This window comes from Panulirus ornatus, chromosome 2, assembly GCF_036320965.1.
Source record: "Panulirus ornatus isolate Po-2019 chromosome 2, ASM3632096v1, whole genome shotgun sequence".
NCBI lineage: Eukaryota > Metazoa > Arthropoda > Malacostraca > Decapoda > Palinuridae > Panulirus > Panulirus ornatus.
The window spans coordinates 68,868,169-68,892,149 of NC_092225.1; the positions used below are offsets into that span (position 1 = coordinate 68,868,169).

The following is a 23,981-nucleotide window of genomic DNA, read 5'->3' on the forward strand; positions in this document are numbered from 1 at the left end:
GAAAGCTCATAGAGTACTATATATCATTACACTGAACATGAACTAAATATTTCCCATTTCATGATCCACAAACAAATGGCAAATATACCAAAATCTACAATGAAAAAACAGTACATCACTGACTCTATCCAGTAATTCACTTGCATGGTTTTCATGTAAAATCAAATCAAATGATGCAGATGGAACAAAAAATTAAGTTTCAGTACTACTTTCACGAGACTAACTGTTAAAATACCAGTATGTAACAATTTACCACCAAGAATAGCTGAAAATAATGCTTCATGATTAATGCTGTTCCAACTTTAGTCAATGACCGACATCATTTGTGCCTTTGTGAATATCAAGTTGTTTTGTAAGACACGAGTGTACTTTTTAATTTTTCAAAACAACATCCTCACAGGACTCTTAAAAGGTCTGTTGCTGTTTGCATTCCTTTGTAATTTTTTTCTGTAATCATCCTGCTAAATCGAAAGAGAGTAGTGTCAGAAGTAAATATCATTTACTAATCGATAACCAAAAGTTTGCATTCATCCTCATGATTTACTTAAACACAGTATATGCTATGTATTCATTTACATTATTCACCAGTTCTATACACTAACATCACTCAATGCTAGCTATAGCAGTGATAATAATGTAATAAGGGTGTGTTGAGTTCAGTACATGAGAAAATGTAATTCTGCTCAACAGTTTCTTTAAGATGTCGTTTACAGTTTATTTCTGGTTTTTCTCAGAGTATACCTGAATTTATAAAATGTTTGTCTATACGACTTTTGAAGGTATTTATAGTCTTAGCATTCACTACGTCTAACGGTTACTTATTCCAAAGCTCAAAACACCCATAGGAAAAGATTTTCCCCATGTCTGTACTACATCTTTTAGCTTTTGAGTTTTATTCCAATTGTCTTGGTAACCATACTTTCATGTATCATGAAAAGATATCATTGGTTTATGTCATCAAACTTGTTCAGAATTTTGAGCACTTTTAGATTAAGTTGCTGCGAAGTCTATGCTTTCTATGGGAGAAAAGATCCAATTGTTTTAAGCTCTCTTCATATGCCACATTTCTAAGATACGGGGTCAATTTTGTTGTGCATCTTTGTACTTCCTCTAATCTTTACTCATCTTTTTTAAAGTTTGGGGACTAAAACTGGACTGCATATTGAAGGTGTGGTCTTACTAAACAATCATAAAGTATGTGAATCGTACCTGGTGTCTTGTAATATATGTTCCTGGCTATGAAGCTTAACATTTGGTTGTTTTTTCTTACCTGGTGGTGCTTGAGACTGTTTAGTGTACTTCAGATTGTTGCTAATGACAACTCTAAGGTCCTTTACTTCATTCACTTTTAGTTAGAGAGTTTCTGAATAGTTTGTATGCATAACATATATTCTTGTCTCCAAAGTGCATAACTTTATACTTGTCTACATCAAACTTCATTTGTCATCTGTCTGACCACTCTGCAAGCAAGGTGAGATTTCTTTGAATCATTTTGCAGTCCTGCCTGTTTACAACTCTACCTCCCCAGTTTAGTATTGTCAGCAAATTTGGAGATCTTAGATATGAGACTGAGTTCCAGGTCATTAATCTATATCATGAAAAAAATGGGGTCTAAACCAACCCCTGTGGCCCACCAATCATTACACTTAGCCAATCTGAAGCTTCACCGTTTAATACTACACACTGCTTTCTTCCAGTTTGCCAGTGTCTGATCCATGTACAGAGTTCACTTTTCCGTGTGCTTTATGTAAAAGTCTCTTGAGGTACTTTATCAAAACATTTTCGGAAATCTATATATACTTCATCAGACGGTACTTTTTCATCCCAAATCTGGTAAATAACATTCAAAATTCCAACAAATTTGTCAGGCAAGATCTTCTATTGTAGAAACCATGTTGGTTGTTCGATATAATTTTGTGATCTAGAAATGTGACAATTCTATCCCATTATTTTTTCCACAGTTTTACCAAACACTGACGTAAATATAATTGGGTGGTAGTTCAAGGCACACCTGCTAGTTTCCAGTAAGCTGGCACATGACCCTCTGATAGAGATTTTTTGATATGGGGTATATCAGCTGTCTCCTGACCTCTAAAAATCTTGGAGCTATGTTATCTGGGTCACTAGCTTTGTCAGGATTTAACTGGTCCAGGTATTTCAGTACTTCATAGCTCTTTATTTTTCTAACCTTCATCTCTTCTTCATCAGATCATCAACAATTTCACTAGTTGCAGTATTCAAGATGTTTCTTCAACAGTGAATATGGAGTTAGAAGAATAATTTAGTATGGTAGCCATTTCCTTGTCGTCAGTAGCCGGTGTGTTATGACTTACATAGTGGTCCAATTCCTTCTTTTACTGTTTTCCTTTCTTACATATTTGAAGAATTCCTTAAAAGTATTCTCAACTTTCAATGAAATTTGTTTTTCTTCCTCAAATGTACTCCGTCTTATGACCTTACACTCTCTTTGGATTTTGATTAATCCCTGGGAATTTTCATCAGTTCCCTTGGATCTGAATTCCTTATGTTTTCTTCTTTTAGAAAATTAGTCCTATTCTCCTATTCATCCATGATGGTTTTGAAATATTGCAAGTTCTCTTCGTAATTCATGGAATATGCATATTTTCAATGTCAAGTACTGTGTTTTTAGAATTATTCCACATTTCCTCTACTGTGTGACTGTCAAGATGTTTTGTCCTACTGCAAATTTCATGTCTAATAATTTGTAATCTGGGTGGGATCAAAAGCTTGATGTCATTTGTTTCAAAACCTAACTTCATCTCCAAACTTTCCTTGCTGTTTGACAAACTCTCACCTACTTTGCAAGAGTTGATTAAGTTTGTGCAAGTGGTGAGGACAAGATAAAGAATGTTATTACCTCTAGCTGGTTTTTTAATTAAATGTTCCAGAAAAGCTATTACCTGTCTGTACTTCAGTTGAATAAATTATATTATCAGTCATCTTAACAATAACGGTACACCACGATCCATGGAGAACACACAAGACTGGAAAAGCATAATCTGGATCATCATCATTACCAGTATAATACAAGTCAATAATGGAGATAGTCATAAAGATCTGGGAAAATGTAAGGTTAATTTTCACAAAAATTATATGATACCCTTCTAAAAATCAACAGAAATTATGAAAACCTTACCTCACTTCTCATGCAGCCGAGCTTTTCCTCTATTTCAAATATTATAAAAGAACTATTTCAACAATAAGGTACAGAGATCCTAGTTTGCTGACATTTCAATTATAATGTTATCTGAGAAGATAACATGGTCAAAGTAAGATCCCAAGCCTATGACAAGCACACGAGCATCTTGAGGCAATAAGTAATAGCTCCTGGACCAACAATGAGGAGAATGGATCCATCTAAGAGACCCTGACAGCCCCTGTAGACAAATAAATATTAGGTCTGGCTTCTGTTATACAATAAATTGTTCAGGCCATGCATGTGCAGGAAAATAAATCCTGGTCCATTCTAAATCCAAAATGTTTTTCAAGGCCAAGAAACCAGGTCAACTGTTATAGACAAAACGAGGCCTAAGAAACTGGGAACTCTAAAATCAAAGAAATCTCCAAGCCATGATGGGGTCCCCCTTCCAATGGTACCAGAAACCTTTGGTGACATTCTAGGCAACTCAATTTTGGAAATCTTCAAATCCTATTTGAATAATATAGGTCAAGTTTGTACGTGTGCAGACTAGCCAGTTCAATATAATCCTATAACAAAAAATAAAAGGGAATAAAATCCAGGTGAGCCCTAAATTGCAAACCAGTGTCCTTGGCATGCAATATTTCAATAGTAACTGAGGATATTCTTAGTAACTCCAAAAGTGGCTTCTGAAATAAAAGTTGCCATGGTATCAAGACCAAGCCATATGTAGAAGCATTACAGACATAAACAGACTTGATTAAGAAGCACTTATCACCTTTCAATGTAAGTAGGTGTAAGGCCATGCAATCTGGAAAAAAAAAAAACTATTAAAAAGGTTGTGTGCTAGAAGAATCTAAGGATGAGGACATCAGCGTACCGGTTGCATCTAACCTGACATGATCTACACATGTGGCATTCATAGCTGATAACAGACTGGGAATCATTAGGAAAAGAATTATATCACTTCACAAATGAACACTAGAATCATAGGAAAAAAAATTATATCAATTCACAAATGAACATTTTCATTACTTTACCAGACCCAAGTTAGATACATAATGTAATGACCTATCAATATATATGTAGACCAATGTTGGTCATTCTATCAAATAAAAACTCAGAACTGCTTGAACAGATACAGCACAGCACAAAGCAACTAAGCTAGTCCCAGAAGTAAATATGACAATAGGCCAGATGCAGTTATCATGGGCATGCAAACACTCCAAGACAGGAGGAGAGGGGATATGACTGAGGTTTTCAAAACGACAACCCTTCTTCACACTCCAAACAACACAACTTGAGAGAACCAGCTTCACCTAACAAAATCAGAGTACTGGAAAATCATAATAACAGGCAACAGGTTTGCCACTGGAGCTGCTGCCTACTGGAATGCACTTCCAAAGAATGTAATACAGTATTAGTTCGATTCATTGCCACTTTTAAGTCAAGGTATAGTGCATATTTCTGACATAGGGCAAGGCTGATGCATGTCATAGACAAGGGGACAATAAAGATTTCTTCTAATTACTTCATTAGCACCTGCTTCTTCCTGTAAGGACATGTTGAAACCAATATCTTTTATTTTGAAAGCACTTTAACTCTACATAAACCTTCCAGTGCTGGATCCTTAAAAGCCCTTAATTTTGATTTTTCAAACATATTTCATGAGATACCTTCAAGTTTTGTAAGTTCCACCACTTCAACGAGATTTACAGTGAAATACTAATAATGCTATAACTATGTATATATCTGCTAAACCTTATATATATATCTCATGTCAGCTGCATAGGGACGTTGCATGAGGTTTTAATCACTCGTGTTGACTTCTAAAATTTTCATTTTCTTTTATATTGACCCACTTCCCTGATCTACCTACATGGCCATTTCCACCATCAACATTTATAAAAAAAAAAAAATCCAAATTACACTTACTAGTCTTACTTTCTCCACACAGTACATAAACATAAAACAAAACTTGAGACATTCTTAAGTTCATTTCAATACTTCCCTATATTGGAATTTGACCATAACCTTGAAAAGGTAATGTACCAATTCAAAGTGTCACTCACTTAATTGAAATGGATGAAAATTATATGAATCATTTACAAACTGTTAATACAATTCACTATAGATGTAAGATGATTAATAGGTGCAAGTCAAACGACTGCACAGTTGATGCAAGATAAATGTGTCAAGATTAAGTTCCTACTGGGCGGACAGGGCCCTGAAGCAGGATACTGCTGGAAAAAAAAAATAACCAAACCAAATCTACCCTATTGGTCTAGATTAGCATAATTTTCTTAGTTTTAGGTAACTTATTAGAGAAGATGCACATGTTCAAGGTTTTCGTTCTCCATCTTAATAATGAATATCATTGTTTTTAAGAAACAATGATTTATGGGAATGTTTTTCCATCTTTACCAATATCACCCATCTTTCAAGATCAGTTGTTAATGGAAGGGATATAACGGATAAGAAAAATGTGTGGCTTGTTAATCCTAATAAAGCAATGATAAATACTAATAAACTGCCAAGTATTTAACTTTTTACCCCACAATATCCCTGTGCTTCAAGGCCAGCCCACTAAGTTGACATGGGGTGGCATATAATTAGTTTCAATCCCCGACATGTTTCCATGAAATCTTAATTTTACAGGGCTCTTACCTGACTGCTACTAGTAGAGGGCCAATAAGTTTGCGGTTGTATGGCCTGGATTTTCTTGACATCAACATTACCACAGACGGTACTGTAACCACTCGCAGTGCTGGGTACTGGTTTGTTTGGAGTAATATTTTCAATTTCTCCCCACAGATCACCAAATGCGTCCAAAGTATCGCTAAGCAAAAACTCAACGTCACTTTTAAATGCCATGGTTATGTCAGTCCAAAGCACAATTCACCAATATAGTTCTTGACAGGGTATCATTCCATGTTACACATTGCTTTTACCTATTCAGTACTGCTAAGTCAAGCACACTGTTGTTTCTAAGCTCATGTTCAAACTTCATGTAAGCAGGGATACCATTTCGTAACACCAAAATATTACAATCTTAACATCTGAAGGAACCGCCTACTGCTGAAAGCTGTCAAAGCGCTGGGTAGCGTCACTAACCTAAGTGCCAAGGGCGAACTCCATGTTTCCCGCGCTTTTACTGTGCAGCTTCTCACCAAAACAAACACAAATATATCATCCCCACATTCAAAGTATTATAACATTACTTTATATACGATAAGCAATACTTTCAGATAAATATAAAAAAGATATATGACTCTTAACAACTAAAAAGGTTACTCTTCAGTACCGTAGCCAAACTTTCCCTTGAGAAACACTACTACACGCCAGATGATACTCTCCCCCCCTCCCCTCAACCCTACCCTGCATATCCTGCTCCGCCTAGAGGTTCAACCCACACATATACAAATACGAAAACAAACGCAAGATATATGTACATACATATGTACATATATATATATTACCATACCAAATAAACGCTGTTACAATCCTTATTTCTATATATATATGAAGTACTTTATTTCTGTATTCCAATCGTTAAAATCCAGAGCGCGATTTTTAAATTCCACCAAACCAGTATGACCAGTACATCATCCAAACGCCTTAACCCCGATAGTGACGCTTCAACCCCGATAAGCCTGCTATAAGTACGCATCAGCTGAAACGATGTAAATAAAAGGCATCATGTTTATTTTTGTTGACAGTGTAGCTGGGAATACCATGCATACATATACTGATGGTTCCTTACAGGCCGGGGGAAAGTCGGTTGGGGCCTGTGCTCTATTTAACTAACAACCTTATTCAATTCCGGTTAAGAAAAACATAGCAACTGGTCCAACTCCATACGCTGTGTACTGAGATAATGTTCTAACAATGAAATATAAGTCCACCTCTGGGATTATCCTATAATACCCTCCAACTCTGAAACAGCTTGCGTAACTCTGGCACACACCCGGCAAGATATTCACTCCCTCATAGATGAAACCCACAATAAGCAACACATTGCAATTTCTAAGGATACCCTTACATTTAGACAGCGACATGGACATGGTGATAACCTAGTTCAACCTGTCTGTTTCAACTCCTTGCTCTTCCCACCAGACTGGATCCAACTAAGCCAAACTCTACTGAATCAGCCCTTTAAAGACATAAGCCTTCAAAGAGATGCTGAAAGACGTGTCAGGTATGTCATTAATTGAAAATGATAATTATAGGTATCAGATTAAACAGCAGGAAAAACGTCAAACCTTTAAGAGGAGAGTGTGGAGGTGCAATCGACGCAAAAATAGGTTAAGGTTGCAAGTGTAAATTGCGAGTAAAACTGATTAGTTATTTCAATCCGCATGACCTGAGGTATGTAATAAATTATCACTTCAGTACTGATGCTCTTCCGAGTATTGTCTTCCAATACCCGATTTATTATACCCTGAGCTGTATCCATCATGTAACTCTTACGAAAGCGTAAATGTTTGGTGTTCTCCAAATTAATCATCTCAGACCCTCTTCTATTAGTAATCATTATTAATGTCAGTACATTCTCTACATCGTAAATCACATACTCTGAACCTCTGGATGTTGATAAAGCTTGTGCCTAAATGATACTCTGTACGTGCACATCTTCTGATTGAATGTACCATAGTCATCCTCTGTATCATGAAAATTACCAGAAACATTGCTCCCTTTCTTTCACGACGGGATGCGGACACTTAACCGCTCGGGTCCATCTCGCCCTCTTAATATCTTGACGCCAAATTGCAATGTTAATGCGGTTTCACCACTCGCCTTCCGTGTGTTCTGATTTGAAAGGAAAATATCTTTATAATCATTTTCGTTAATCGTTGTTGATTTATGTGGCTGGTTCACTACGTACCATCATATAAATTAAAAATGCTAATAAACGTATCATTAAAGGTGAATATACATATATTTGTACATAAGGCTATAAACAGTGAAAAATATTATGCGCCAAATTGAACATAAATCCAAATCTTGTAAAACTGAAAGTCAATTTTTCTGCAATTATGCAAACACCCCTGTAATCATAGCACGGTACAAATTCAACTACATTTAGTACGATTAAAATTTGAGGCATGATCTCATCGGTCTCAGTTATCTAAAGCCCCGTCTACCATCTATATTTAGCAAATATATTCCCTCTGTGCAGCCAGACTTCGCCTACAAAAGGTTACACCACCAGTTACAAGTCACCTACGGAGATGTGTCATCGCTAGCAGATGAAAAGGAGTATACTCACTTTAGGAAACATCTATTTCCCCTGCTAATGATTGAAGTGAATCCTTTGAGGCGCCGTAAAAGGGGCCCTACCAAATTGCAAACCCCGATTATCTCCCCGATGCACGAGCTTCTCTGCCTTATTTCTGATCATGACCACAAATTCAAATTCACTATTCTCAAGTCAATCATTTCCGTCACCGAGATAGGAACCACCACATCTTCCCTTACACACCATGCCCTTTCAGCCACTGCACTGGTCAGAGAAATGCAACTGTTATCTAACGGTTTCCAAGGGATATTGCTGGATTTCCTATTATGACGGAGATATCAAAAGAATTTCAGAGAACTTGCATCAACGTCATTGACACAGCTCTACCATCGATTAGGATTCCCTACTGCTAGTGTAACTTTATGATCATTATAATATACAATATGATACAGTACAACGAATTTCGTTTTCATGGTGTGTGTGTGTGTGTGTGTGTGTGTGTGTGTGTGCGCGCGCGCGCTTGTTACAACGCATCTCTACACGCTGACTGCTTGTGTCTGTGTAAACAAACTCTGTACTTTATATTCCTCCCTCTCACACTGTTAAAGTCTTTGTCTCACTTGTGGATAAAAACCAGTGTGTAACACGATGTGAACAGTCAGAAGCTGATTCATAAAGCTTTATTATAATAACGAATATTAAGTAGATTTGTAAAGTCATGGTCCAGCTGCTAGTCTCTAACTCAACACTATGTTAATGGTTCCCTTCGGAGCGCACTTTCGTTACACAACATACAATTACTGGAAGGTTTACTCACTGTGGACCCGACTCGTTACATTGTACTCGTCACACTCATTGAGGGTCATATACAACTAGCTGGCTTTTTTTTCTAGCACTCACTCATAAACCAAACCTCTTATACAACTAGCTGGATTTTTTTTCCCAACACTCACTCATAAACCAAAGTGGTCAAAAGAAGCAAACAAAATGACAACATAAGAATCTGCCAACAAAATATAATGCTATAAAAGGACCTCATGACAGACCATAATGCAATAACACACATCTAGCATGCCTAGTCAAGCTGCAGCTAACATCCCACGACCAACAATTTACAACTTACTTAACCAGTGTTCGTCCGATGTCATTATCGCCTATTGTGAGAATACTCCTAAACTACACATCAAACTTTTCTATATTTGAAAGATATCGTTTCCTGTTCTGCTTTCACAACTTCACTTCACTGGCTATTTGTGGAAACCTTTAGAAACATATAAAAATGGTTTCACTCAGGGAAATATGTTGGTTATACTTAAGTACATTAACATTTATAAACGTATTATTGGAACTTAAATGTCTAAAAGTCACTAAAGTAGGTTTTCAAGGATCACGTTTGAAAAAAGGTTTTATATAGAGGGGAAACTACAGAACTTAAATAATATAACAATGACCAACTTCATACGATCCCAGAGATCTCTAGTTGTTTTTCAGGGTTCACACAGAAAAGTAAGCGAATCATATATACCCCAAACCCAAATATGCCCCTCGGCACCTGTTCAATTTTCTTATTTTTCCAATAAAGGCACTAAGTACAGGATACTTCGTGCAGTGGTTTAGCGCTCTCCACTTGCAAGGTTGGCAACTGTGACGATCTGAATACGAAAGCAGAACACTTCGCCTACATATACTTCATAATGCGGTCTTACAAGCTGGACGTCACTACCCACTTCAGAAACTAATTTACGTTCGTTGGTCTTGACTCAAATATCACATAAGTATAAAATAAGTATAAAATTCATGTAAAGGAATCATTCATACCGACTACAAATGCTCAGGAACCAATAGCATACAATAAAATAATGGGTTTTCCTTAACGAAAAATTAACAAAGTATAAATTTGAATGGGACAGCTCGTATCTAATCAAACAGCCGTCGGCATCTAACGCTAAGGCAATTTGCTTGATGTCTATGCTTCTTACTTTTTAAATATTTAGCTTAAACGCTCCTGTTATGGCCGAAATTCCCAATCCAGCACAAGTACAGGAAAATGATAAATCATAAGTTTCTGAAGTGGAAAACAGTTTAAGTAAGGAACATATCGATGTCACACGGACATAAAAAGACCGTTTCTTGTTTCTTAAGAAAAACACATGGATGTAAACTGCCGAGGCCAGATCGGCACGAAATGAGGAATGATAAACCATCCATTATTCACATCAGTAATGTCTTCCCTCTGTCTGATTAACGGTTTCATAGATTATTTCATTACGTTTCAGTAGATCAGCGAGGTTATATGTATTGTGGCGACCATGTTAAATGCGGGGTGTTCGGGCACATCCTTGTAGCTTTCTCTGAGAGAAATGTTAGAACTAACAATTTTCTATCTCCAGGCAATTGTATGTAAAAACAATGCTCAGTATAAAGCAAAACATGCTATAGAAGTTTTCTTATATACAATTCAACCACACGCGGCTTCACAACTACTACTCCCATACAAATTGAAGTGCCCCGTTCCTTGACGTTTTCTAAAAAAAAAAAAATCAAAATAAGGTTTGCATGCGTGTTCTGCATTCACCTCACAGTTCTTTATCATTTTATTGCATATCAGATCCCATTTATCATACGTTGCAGAACTGCAGTCTCAAAAATCACGTTTGCAGGATTGCATACTACCTCAACAACACAATCTTTTATATTTTTTTCCCCACTAAATACTGCAAGGTCCACCGTCCACCATAATTCCTGAAACTTTACGTTGTTTCTAATGTAAAAGGGTCAATTTAACTTCTCTTTTGTCCACCTTCTTTTCCTGCAGTCACGTTCTTTGCGGAAAGATCAGAGAGAAGTACATCTTCAAGGCAGACCTCAGCTCAGTAACACCAGTAACTGGTATAACTACGTATTTCTTCCTAACACCTGCATCACTTCAGTAACTGGCATAACTATCATTTCTTCCTAACACCTGCATCGTCCGGCTTATCAACTCCCAAGCTAACTTCTGAACTTGAATCACTTGTCCTACGCCGCAATGTTGGTTCACTTTCCCTCTGTTATAGGTATTACTGTGTGCCCCCGCCATTACCCATACCACGCAATACTCGGCAAACTGTTACGTCGCATGACTTGTGTGGCCGTTGGCAACTCAAGAGTGAGCCATTTCAGTTATACGTTTCTTTCCCTAAACTCGCTTTGGAACTCTCTGCCCTTTCATGTGTTACCAAATAACTATGACCGGGCACTTTTGAAAAAATTTACAAAAAAATTTAATATTTCTTACTCTTTTTTCCCTTCGTTAATCTCTACTTGATTCAAATATAGCCCGGCCTTAATGTGGCCTCTGGTCCGTGACTGAAACCTTAAAAAAAAATGCATTCATATATATATATATATATATATATATATATATATATATATATATATATATATATATATATATATATATATATATATTCTACTTTTAGTCCAATTCCATTTCTCTCGTAATGTTTTGGCTGCTGCTATTTCCCAAGCGAGTTTTTCTCACTTGCATTTATTCGTCTTCAGGCACACCCTAACAAATTCATGCTAAGCACGTTCTTCAGCCTGCCGTTACACCACTTTGTCCAAACGTTATCAATGACCCGTATCGGCCCACATCCTGTTCTACTTTCTTGTATTTCTGGACTAAACCCACACCGCTGGCCTACTCCTTCAGAGTTTTCGTCTACTTAGATCCTCTGGTCATTCGTAATTGTGCCATTATTGCCCTAATGCATTAATTTTCAATGTTCTTCAACTTACCTTTCCTGTCAACATAGTCTCTACACCTCCAATAATACCTGACTAAATGAATTCTTCAGTTTCAATTTCGCAGTTTTGTCCTTGCTTCTCAAGAATTTTCCTTGGCCGATTCCTGGGTCACTCGATCATTCACTGCCATCTATCCTCAGCAGAAACAAAAGCGACCATTAAGAGATGAGTCTGAAAATACACGACTTAAATAATAATTCAGGAACATCCGCGACAATACAGGCTGTCGTGAAATCGCCCCAAGAGCGTCACCAAGTGCACTACTTCAAAAATAATGAAGTTTGGGCAGCCGTCTCCTTGAGTGGCTACCAACCTCAGTTTCGTCAACAACTACCAGCCACAAAGACCACAGTGGCGGACCAGCTGTAACGCTTCGGGCTCGGAAAAGATTAAACGAGAAAAATAAATGCTTGAAGCGCGACACTCTTGGCCGCTGACGGGTGTTACTGACTGCCTCTTCAACATGTATCATAATTTCAGTGAATGGAATCTCTTTTTTTTTTTTTTTTTTTTTCCTTCTTTGCCCTTCACCTAGCGGTTACTTCGAAGGTCTTGAACCCACACAGACTGGGCCGGGTCCAAGCTGCTGAGATGAGTCCTAGGTCGATCACCCAAGCTGTTGGAGGCATATATCCCCAATAAATACCTGAAGCCTCCCACGCGCTGGTAAACCGACGTATCTCAGTGGCAAGCATTATCTAATACCTTAAACAACCCTTCCAGTAAAATACCTCTTTAACAAGAATAGCTGCAAGAAAGAATAATTCTGGGGGCCGCACACGCTTCACTCCCTCAACATACCGGCTTCTCGCGTGTCTTGAACAGAAAATCTTTAAACAAAGGCCACCTATTCAACGTTCACTACCCAAACGGTCACCTATTCTATGGTACAGAACGGGAACTTTACATCTGTGGTGCCCAATGTCTTTAACTTAATTATCATACAACTTATCAATCTTAATGTTATACTGTAGCTATTACCTTATACCATTTATTTAGTTTATTCCATTCATTCACTACCCATAATTCAAAAATACTTCCTTAACTTTTCTGACAACTTTCTTAATTTCATATGGCCACTGGTTGTTTCATCTTTGCATCTCTCGAGCTGCTCACTTTAGCAATCAGACTGGTTTAGAAATTCAAAAGCTTATGAATTCACTTCTTATACTTTTCTAAGACAAAGTTCTGACCTCTAACATCTCACTATAACTCGGCCATCTTAATCCTGGTACCATGCCTATTGTCAAGGTACTAACCCTTCGGCTATGGCAGAATTTCGCCTCTCCACAGTTTCTTTTAGTTCTTTGTGCTACCAGCGATGAGACCAAACTTACGAAGCATATTCTAGCTTTGACCTACCATGCGACCTCAACAGTTTGCTCAATATTCCCCTTTCCATTTACCTGAATGCAATTCTAATCTTTGCCAGCAGACATTTTGTCTCTTACAATTCCCCCCAGGAGTAGCTCCCAGGCGACCGATTAGGTACATTGCCGATTCCCAAGCGACAGATTAGATATAATGCAGACTCCCAAGTCTCTCTCTCTCTCTCTGATTCCAGCTTCTTAATTTCTGACATAGTTTCACTGCGTCCTTTTCCTACGTCCCAATCTAATTACTTTGTATCCACGCTCGTTAAATTTCATTAACTGTGCGTCATAGGGTCAACTATGAATACGAAGATGGTCTGTATCCCCCTAATAAAGCATCACCCGCACACACATATTTAATGTTATAAATCCACTCCTGGTAAGCTATTAGACAATCAGTCTAGGGCCGACACCCCTCTTCTTCAAGCCACAGTTGACCCCAAATCATCACCAGAAGGCTCCTCTGACATGCATTCTTTGTTCCCTCCTACCGAGATCAAATTTTCTATCCATGAGAATATCCCCCTATATTCCTGAATGAAGATCCACCTCGTTAACCCACCTCCTACGAAGTGACAAATGCTTACAGTCAGTCCCCCTCTCTCACAGATGTCCGAAGCGTTTGTTACACCAGACTTTCCCAAATACGTGGTCTCTCAATTCCGTCATTTCTCGTTGGCGAGTAGCTATAACACTTGCTTTCTGATTACGTTTCTTTCCCAGGACTTAACAGACCACGTTCGCCAGAGGGACTCGTCTATGACTCAACTTCCTAGTCTTCTTTCTACAAGGCATTTGCCTCCCTTCCACTACCTCGGCATCTTACCTTCCTCCAGCAACATCTTGAAACTCTCCTGCACCGTCAGGCGTATCTGCACTCATCTTCAGTACGCAGAGAGAAGCCTCATCAGGACAATGAACTTTATATATGGGCCAAAGCCCTCTACCAGTCAATTATTGTCTGTTCTATATATATATATATATATATATATATATATATATATATATATATATATATATATATATATATATATATATGTATATATCGTTTCCAGGAACCTATCGCCCAATCCATTTCACTCGTCTTGAGGCTACAGTGTCTTCCACTGTGAAAACACTGTTGAACTAGTCATTCAGCTCCTCGTATATATATACATCTCTGACAACTTTTTCCCTCTGAATCACTTAACCTGACCACCTACTCCTCCAATTGACAATTTACTCCAGATGAATTTACCTAGGCGTTTTAAGTCCTCTCATGCCTTGTCCATCCTTTCTTAACCAACTGATCTCATTCCATGCTCTCTGGTACCTTTGAAATGACGTGTATATATAAAGAAGTCCGAAGCGCTATCTTTCAATCCTTCTCCACCATATAACTCCACATTTCTGTGTTATCTACTACCATACAGTGTAGGCTATACTCTTATGCATGCCAGATCTAACATCCAGACTGCGGCCTACGAACATTGGGTTCACTTTACAATATAATCCTCTCAGGTATAAATAAAAAAAAAAAAAATCTCAACTAGAAGCAGTCTTTAAAAATGCTACCAGTCTGTGACTGAAGAGTATTAAATTATTTTCATGATCACGAGATCAAGGTAAACTATGGAACAGTCTGTGGGACTCTACTGTGTGGAAGGCAAAGCTCTGGGTTTCGCTACATTATAGACACGACAGTTATAGAGTGGGTGTGTGCAAACGAGGGCGTTGTTCCGTATGTTCCTGACGCTACCTCGCTGAGGCAGGGGTAGCAACTGCGTATAAAAATAATAAGAATTAAGAGTATCATTTTCACCAGTGACTAATGACAAGGAAGATCAGGTAGAGAAAAAAAAAAATGTGACTTAGAGAAGCGCGTCATTTCACTGCGGACGGTAGCTGGGTATACATCTCTACCTGTTCCACACAGGGGAAGTCTTTAGACGAATTTTATTCTTCTTCAGATACAGCTTCTCCCACTGCCCCTGGGCCATTCCCCTGACCAAAACACATGACCATGCTTAGGTACAGTGACTACTAACAAGTCCTCACGTCAATGATCGTATCGTAAAGGTCAGAGTGATAAGTGCTAAATTCTCCCATAAATTCAATGTTACCATCAGTACTGGAGGGTCAAATTAGCTCTCCATAACTACGAAGACCTACTATATAGGCATTTACTTAATTTCTGGATATCCTTTGTATGCTTCAACTGTATAATCATCCTCTACTCATGGGGCATCCCAATTATCCGGATGAAAAAATAAATGTTTCCAAAAAATCCTCTGGAACGGATTAATTTGGATAAATTCCGGCGTATATGTGTCATGAATTACACAGTACAGGGGCCCCCCACCCGACCAGACAGGACACAAATGTCGTATCTCCATTCTGTTCATCACACGAACATAACCCATATGCGGCTGTAACAGAAAGATCATTTTGTTGCGGCAATGTACCCCGGCGGCTCCAGCCCCACTTGCTGTAGGCCTTAAAGTTGGAGTATATAAGCACCATTTTCCCTCAGTCTGGCGCTCTCACCTGTTATCTCTCATCACCATTGTCTCCGGTCTGTTAAATTTGTTTACACGCAGACAATACGAAGCTGAATTTCTCATTAATTACTTTGAGAAATACAGAGACAACCATGGAAAAAAAAAAAAGAATATCAATATCAAGGATTAAAATCAACACTGGATTACACACAAAAATGTTCGATTCCTTAGTGTCTTGTAAGATGGTAACTACACTTCGGCCTTAGGCCTACTGACACAATACAACCATCTCCACATTAGGTTGGGTTCAACTTCACCAGTCATGCATCTTACCAACAACGGATCCTGGTTGGTAAGTTGAGGCAATTATGAGCAGAGTCCGTCGATTCACAAGATAGTTAGCATCACACGCACACATACTCAAGGGCAACTTCAGTCCTCCAGAAAAAAAAAAAAATTCATAAAACTATATGAACTCCATCACCAAACCCTGTGGTATGCCAGTGCGTAATAATAATAATAATAATAATAATAATAATAATAATAATAATAATAATAATATCAATAATAAACAACTAATAATTTTATTGATTATACACTGCTAAAGGTCCAAAATCTATAAAATACAAACAAACACAGTGGAGGCTAGAGAAAGTCTGACGAGTCTTTTGAACGTGCTGTCGAGGACGATATAGTCGGCCGAGTTATTGTCAAGGAATATCCCGTGTGAAGTCTTTGGGGGTCTTCATTCCCACAGCCCGGGGTGTGTCCAGGCTCACCGGTGGATTGGGTCGTTGGTCGACCAAACTCTTCAAAGCCGCAGCCCGCAGGCGTACATAGCCCCTACAGAATGGCAGGTCTAGTGCAATTTTGTAGTTACTTGTCCAGTGCACTCAAAACCTTTCTACCGTGCGCATCCCACTCTGTTGCTGACGATAAGAGGCAAGGAGCTGAAGAGTCTTGGGTCCCTGATACTTAAGTTGTTATCTCTTTTTATGCATATCGCACCTTTGTATTTGTTAGTGTTTTACTGCCTGTCGAGCCGGTTGTATGTTATATATTTCTGAATGTAAGCCGGGAACACTTTCCAATTCCGATGGTACAAACAACGAATATACTCCCATCTAGGCAACACTAAAATGAGAATGAAGAGCACAAGGGACCCATCTTTGTGCCACGTGGAACGCCACAGTGCAGGAACTGGACGCGTGAGGTTGTAACCTAGAGCGCAGCCTAGTCACGTTCACAACGGAAGCTTCGAAGCCATGTCGTACTTCCCCATACACCAAGACTGGTGGCTTTGCTTATGACAAGGTATGGCACAATTATCTATACAGCTTTTCAAATCACCGTAGGTGACAGGCACAGAGGTCTTCCGTTCCTCTGGGTTACGGTACGTAAAATCCAGGCAGATAACATCCGGGGATGAAGGCAAGCGGCTTCATGCTACCAAACTGATGACAGACTATCGAACTTGGACCGACTTCTTAAGCCTAAACAAACAACAACTTTCAAGGGAGTACACCGGCTAGCAATCGGGGCGAGGACAATGGATTGCTGACTCAATGAGAGATTGTGGGCTGGCTAACTTTCATACTGGGAAAACCAGAGGGCTTCCGATGTTTTTTTTTATTATTATTATTCCAAGTCAGAGAAATCTATTGATAAAATGTTTTAAGAATGGAAAAATGGGAGAAAGGACAGCTATATTCGACGAGATTTTACCCAAGACAGAGTTAGCTCTCTATGTACCTCTTCGGCCACGAAACACTCCGTATTGGTCAATCTTAGGTTCATCCGGCCCTCCACTCAACCGCAAGTCACGTTTTCTCTTCAATGTTCACAGACGTCAAGGCTTAATCCCTCCATGTTTCTGGTCTCCATGGGTAGAACACTGATGCGTTTCTCCATCCTCTTATTACCGGGTTCTTAAATACATTTAGTTTGATGTCTCATTGATGTATTCTGAAGTTTATTTCACTGGTACATTCTCAGGTGTAAAGTTTATTTTACCGATATATTCTCAGGAACAAAGTTTATCATATTTCTGTTTCTTACCAATATACGAGGCTTTTAGTTCTATTTTCTATGAGATCTTTTACAACCCGCTGCCACACAATTATCATAGATCGTTTTCTTAAACAGTATAGTAACCGATCTCTCGTTCTCTTACCATGGTTCATGTGCTTTCATACCTTCAGTTTTACCGTGGTTCATGTATTTTCATACCTTCAGTTTTAATCTTACAGTGCCCACTCATGCACTGCCATCTCTTGCTGTGGAGAGAGAGAGAGAGAGAGAGAGAGAGAGAGAGAGAGAGAGAGAGAGAGAGAGAGAGAGAGAGAGAGAGAGAGAGCAAACATGCACAAAATCTAATGCCCCTGTTAAGAGGCTACCTAACGAAAGAACAGAAATTATTTATTCGTTCCTAATCAAAGAACATGCAGTGATGTTGCTGCCCTGCCTCTGCTCTATAACCATTATTTCATCCACTGTTCTTGTTGAGCTGTCTAGCGTCTAAAGATGGCGACAAACCCAAGGCACGCGCCAGGCTGCTGTTGCCGCTTCTTATAATTTATGGGTATAGACAAGCCAGTCGAGGACTGACCATTATGACACCTCATCCTCTCCTCTAACATCGAAGCTGTGGAGCTCCCTTCCTTCCTTAGTCTTCCCCTATTCCATTAACCTTTCCATCCGTGGTAGACAGGCCTGCAAACGCCCGAGCTCAAATCAATTCTTTTCTTTTCCTCACTTCGCCTGAGCCACCGTCGGCTACAAACTAAAGTACGGGAACGGACAAACACCCTGCCTGTAAAATAGTATTTTCCATTAGGGATGTGAAACGTCTTCTCTCAGCTTTGTGGCCCATATTTTCTAGTAAACAAATCACCGTAAACTTAGAACAAGCCTGCCTCTCTCTCTCTCTCTCTCTCTCTCTCTCTCTCTCTCTCTCTCTCTCTCTCTCTCTCTCTCTCTCTCATTCTCCAGAACTGAAATACCTGATTTTTTTTAAGTCACACGGAGTCTTCGCTCCTGCTTGGAGAAGAGCTTCAATTCAAACGTTCCTGAAATGACTTGTCTCTTGGTCCTAACATTACACTTTTCCGTCCTTTTCAAGACTCCTGGTGTTACATGCATGTTACAAACACGTGGTGTTACATGCATGTTATATACACGTGGTGTTACATGCATGTTATATACACGTGGTGTTACATGCATGTTATATATACGTGGTGTTACATGCATGTTATATATACGTGGTGTTACATGCATGTTATATATATTCGTGGTGTTGCATGCATGTCATATACAAGTGGTGTTACATGTATGTTATACACGTGGTGTTACATGCATGTTATAAACACGTGGTGTTACATGCATGTTATATACACGTGGTGTTACATGTATGTTATACACGTGGTGTTACATGCATGTTATATATACGTGGTGTTACATGCATGTTATATATACGTGGTGTTACATGCATGTTATATATATTCGTGGTGTTGCATGCATGTTATATACACGTGGTGTTACATGTATGTTATACACGTGGTGTTACATGCATGTTATATATATACGTGGTGTTACATGCATGTTATATACACGTGGTGTTACATGCATATTATAAACACGTGGTTACATGCATATTATAAACACGTGGTTACATGCATGATAAATACATACGTGGTTACATGCATATTATATACACGTGGTTACATGCATGATAAATACATGTGGTGTTACATGCATGTTATATACATGTGGTTACATGCATTATAAATACATGTGGTGTTACATGCATGTTATATACACGTAGTTACATGCATGTCATATACATGTGGTGTTACATGCATGTTATATATACGTGGTGTTACATGCATGACATATACATGTAGTGCTACATGCATGTTAAATACACGTGGTGTAACATGCATGTTATTAGGGGCTTGTTGGACTTGTAAGTTGTTTTACTTTCACCTTAAAGACTCTCATTTTCCTGCACCTCTGCAAGACCTCTCCCGGGAGCCAGCCAGATCTGCCAAACTCATGACTCGAAGATTCCATCATCCAGTTCCAGAGCAGCAATCACTCTTGTACATCATTCAAATCTCTTACATTCCTTACCATCAGATTCAGATTTTCGTCTGAGCTTACGTGGATTTGTCTCAGCGTATATCACCTTGCTTATATCACGGAGACTTATCCACCTCCATCGTTTGGTTACGGGTATCAGAGAGCCAGCACGGACCGCGGGCACCAGGGCAGAGACCCCTCTCTATCACCGCGCCCAGTCTTGGTTCTGGAGCCAAGCAAAATTATTACACCCGTCAGTCAGGCTATCCCAGACCACGGCCTGGAGGTCCTCGTATCCTTCACCAACCGTAAGCTAACATTCTGCCTCCAGAGCTTCTCGAGTTATGCGCTGAGCTTTTCATTGCTACCGATGTCGTGAGCTCGCCAATTTCGTGTCTCGAATGTTGGCAGTGTCATTCAGTATTAAACTTACGGCACCTTTGGTTTTCGTGGTGATAACAGACAGTCGTCTGTGCCTATTACATCAAATGAGTGAGGGGTAATCATTTTGGAGTGCAAACTGGTTCAACAGGTGTTAAGTGACTTTCATGCGTTCACTCACGTCTAGACTAACTCCTCTCCCGAGATTACTCTCAGCGTTTTAGTCGTTCCTATGGGATCTGACTTTTGGCAGGAGTCTGTGCAAGCTGGGAATATCCGCACCGTTGCTTTCCCCTAAATCTAATTTCGCTCGCCTTACAGAACGAAATTGACGTACACGAAGTATTAAGGTTTGACCTTACGGAGCAAAGTTGACATGCATGTACTGCAATTTGATCTCACGGAGCAAAGTTGACGTGAAAGAAGTATTGTGGTTTGAACTTACGGAGCAAAGTTGACATACTAGTACTGTGGTTTGACCATACGGAGTAAAGATGACACACAAGAAGTATTGTGGTTTGACCTTACGGAGGAAAGTTGACATGCAAGAAGTATTGTGGTCTGACCTTATGGAGCAAAGTTGACATGCAAGAAGTATTGTGGTTTGCCCTTACGGAGCAAAGTTGACATGCATGAAGTAATGTGCTTTGACCTTACGGAGCAAAGTTGGCATGCAAGAAGTATAGTGGTTTGGTAGGCATTTAAGCTTTTAACAAAATCACAATCTACAATCTGTTCTGCCTCTCATTCTGGTAATTCAAAATATCCATTACGTCTTCATACATAATGGATGCTGTCTTGCGAAACAGAAATATGGGATAGGCCGAGGCTGGATAACGTTTGTTAGTGATGGAAACTAACGAGGGGCGAGTCCAAGTCAGCATTCTGCGTGATGGTAGGCCCACCTCTATAGATACTATCATAGCCATGATCCATCCCAGGTACTCTGACCTCGAGATAATAACCACACTGGCCCTCTACCACTCCTAATCTCCCGCTACCTCACGACCCATGCCAGCAGAACCTACTTCTTGAGTGAGACTGAGAATCACACCTAAAACACTCTCATCTCAACATGCTAACAACACTGCAGAACCATTTACCTTGAAAAGGTTACATGTACGATATATATTACTATAACTTATATCATTGTAATCATAAATTAGTATTACTGTAAATACCATTATCATATCTATACACCTATTTACATTATGATCAACGGTCTTCTCATATAGTACTAACGTGTGGGTTATCCTCTTTATGTCCCCCTCCACAGGAAATACAGCAGGGCTTTGTCAGTCTATTCTTTGTCTCCCATCGTAGGAGGAATATATTACTTTTCCATTTCTTTTCAATATTTTGACGCTCCCAACACTCAGCACCCCTAACGCCTGCCTTTGACCCAACCCGCACGGCGTACATGGAAGACTCCTAAACGCTGTTCAAATATACTGGAACCGGTGCATCTGAGAGTAAGCTGTGGTGCTGCAGCAAGTGGCCTGAAATAAACATAGGAATGCGTCTAGGTTGCGTAATGTCACCGTGGTCATTCGATTTTTTTTTTTTTTTTTTACATAGGATGGAGTATTACGTGAGTTGGAAACGAGGCGAGGCGACTGTGGCGAGTACTGTTAAATCATGGTGAAACCTGACGGAAGTTATATCACGGTTGTATGCAAATGAAGCGGCGGGCGTTGTCCAAAGCCAGACTAGCACGGAATGGTGGGGCGCTTCGATGACGTACGTGAAAGGTGGAATACTAAAAGGTAAATGTCGGTTTTCAGTTTTTGAAAGTGGAGGGAAGGGGGGGGGGTCTCAGTCTGTCTGATGAAGATGTAAAAATCTGTGAGTCAAGTGTGGTATCTGGCAGTAAAGTTCAGATAGAACGGAAGTGGGAAGGCTGAAAGTTGGAGCAGTCATGCGAATGATAAAAAACTAAGGGTGCAGTGAAAGTTTTTTGTACATGTAGTAAAAATTTACGAACAGAGTTTATAAGAATCGCACACACTGATGTTATGGCTGTATGTGAAATACATCTATGTATGATGACTCACCCACGACAATTCTTAAATGACTGAGACGTATGTATATGTCAGGAAAGGTAAAAAAAAAAAAAAATAAAATACAAAAATGGCACAGTTGTAATAAGGAGATAAAGACTAAAGTTGTGATACGGATACGTGGCGAGAAAAGAATGAAGCAAAAGGTATGAATGAGTGTCTGACAAGAGCATGGCCATGCAGGACGTATGGCAGAGGGTAGGTTGATCAGAAAGATACAGAGTGATAACAATAAAAGGTACGAGGATAAGACGTACACTGAAGAGGAGACGGACAGACGCAGAGAGAAATATCAAGAGCCAAGGGAATTTCATGAGAAGCCAAACGTATGATTTTTGGGGCAATGTAACGGAATGATTCCTCACAGAGGCAGTGAGGAACGAAGTGTTATTCTCAGCCAAACGATTAAATGTGAAACGAAACACACACACACACATTATATATATATATATATATATATATATATATATATATATATATATATATATATATATATATAAGCATTTAAATTGGCATGGAAGTTCATGTTCTTCACTTCACTAGGTATGCTTCACATTACGATGAGAATATGCACGAGTAAACTGCGAGGCTGTATGGCACTAGATTCAACAAGCGAGGCTGTATGGCACCAGATTCAACAAGCGAAGCTGTATGGCACTAAATTCAACGATGCGAAGCTGTATGGCACTGGATTCAACGATGCGAAGCTGTATGACACTGAATTCAACGATGCCAGGCTGTATGACACTGAATTCAACGATAAGTACATACACACAAGGGTCCGTATCTCCCGAAAAAGCAACTTATGATGGAAGTGCGATCCCTCGCCCATAACCGACGTAAGGGCTCCCACCAGTATCAGTATTTGCATTCCCCCCTCTCTACTTTTATGTTCCACCCAGAAGTAAGGCCCTGGAATCTTAATATCTGCATTCTCCCCTGTAATTTTAATCTCTCCCTTCTCCCCGCCTCCTCCCCAAAACCTACACCAAGGGGTCTGGCAAGTTCTTGCCGGCCTATCTGTATTAACCTCCCCTATCTGCCAGCCCAACAGGCCACGCCACTCAACATTCTCATTCTTTTGTTGCTACAGCAGTTCCTTCCCTCGGCAGATTTCAAGATACGGAATGACTGACAGAAGAAATGGATATATTTCATCTTCACCTCTTCCCCAGCCACAGATATTACTTGTATTCATCTTGAAGCAATTTCATTACCTGTACCCCAACAATATTTCAATAACCTACAACACATTTTTTCCAGGTTTGGCATTTTCTCTCACACAGCATGCTTTGTCAATTCCAACCTCGCGCTCAAATCTGCCTTTCTATCATTTCCCCGAGGAGTAACTTCTCTAATAAAGAATATAAAAACAAATTACTTCTACCCTTAATCCCGAATGGCGTTACAATATGGCAC

General features: G+C 39.3%; 1 protein-coding gene across 2 annotated transcripts in view; it reads right to left on the reverse strand.

Annotated features, from left to right (window-relative positions):
• The window catches only part of LOC139756918 (uncharacterized), a 93,750-nt gene that overhangs the window by 48,835 nt on the left and 20,934 nt on the right, over positions 1-23,981 (reverse strand). Inside the window, exon 1 of one of the 2 annotated variants that reach the window (XM_071676848.1) lies at positions 5,828-6,276. The exons of the other annotated variant lie outside the window; for it this stretch is intronic. Coding sequence (XP_071532949.1) covers positions 5,828-6,034 — 207 coding nt within the window. The 5' untranslated portion in view covers positions 6,035-6,276. Of the gene's footprint in view, positions 1-5,827; positions 6,277-23,981 lie in introns of those variants that run through there. 2 annotated transcript variants of the gene reach the window in all.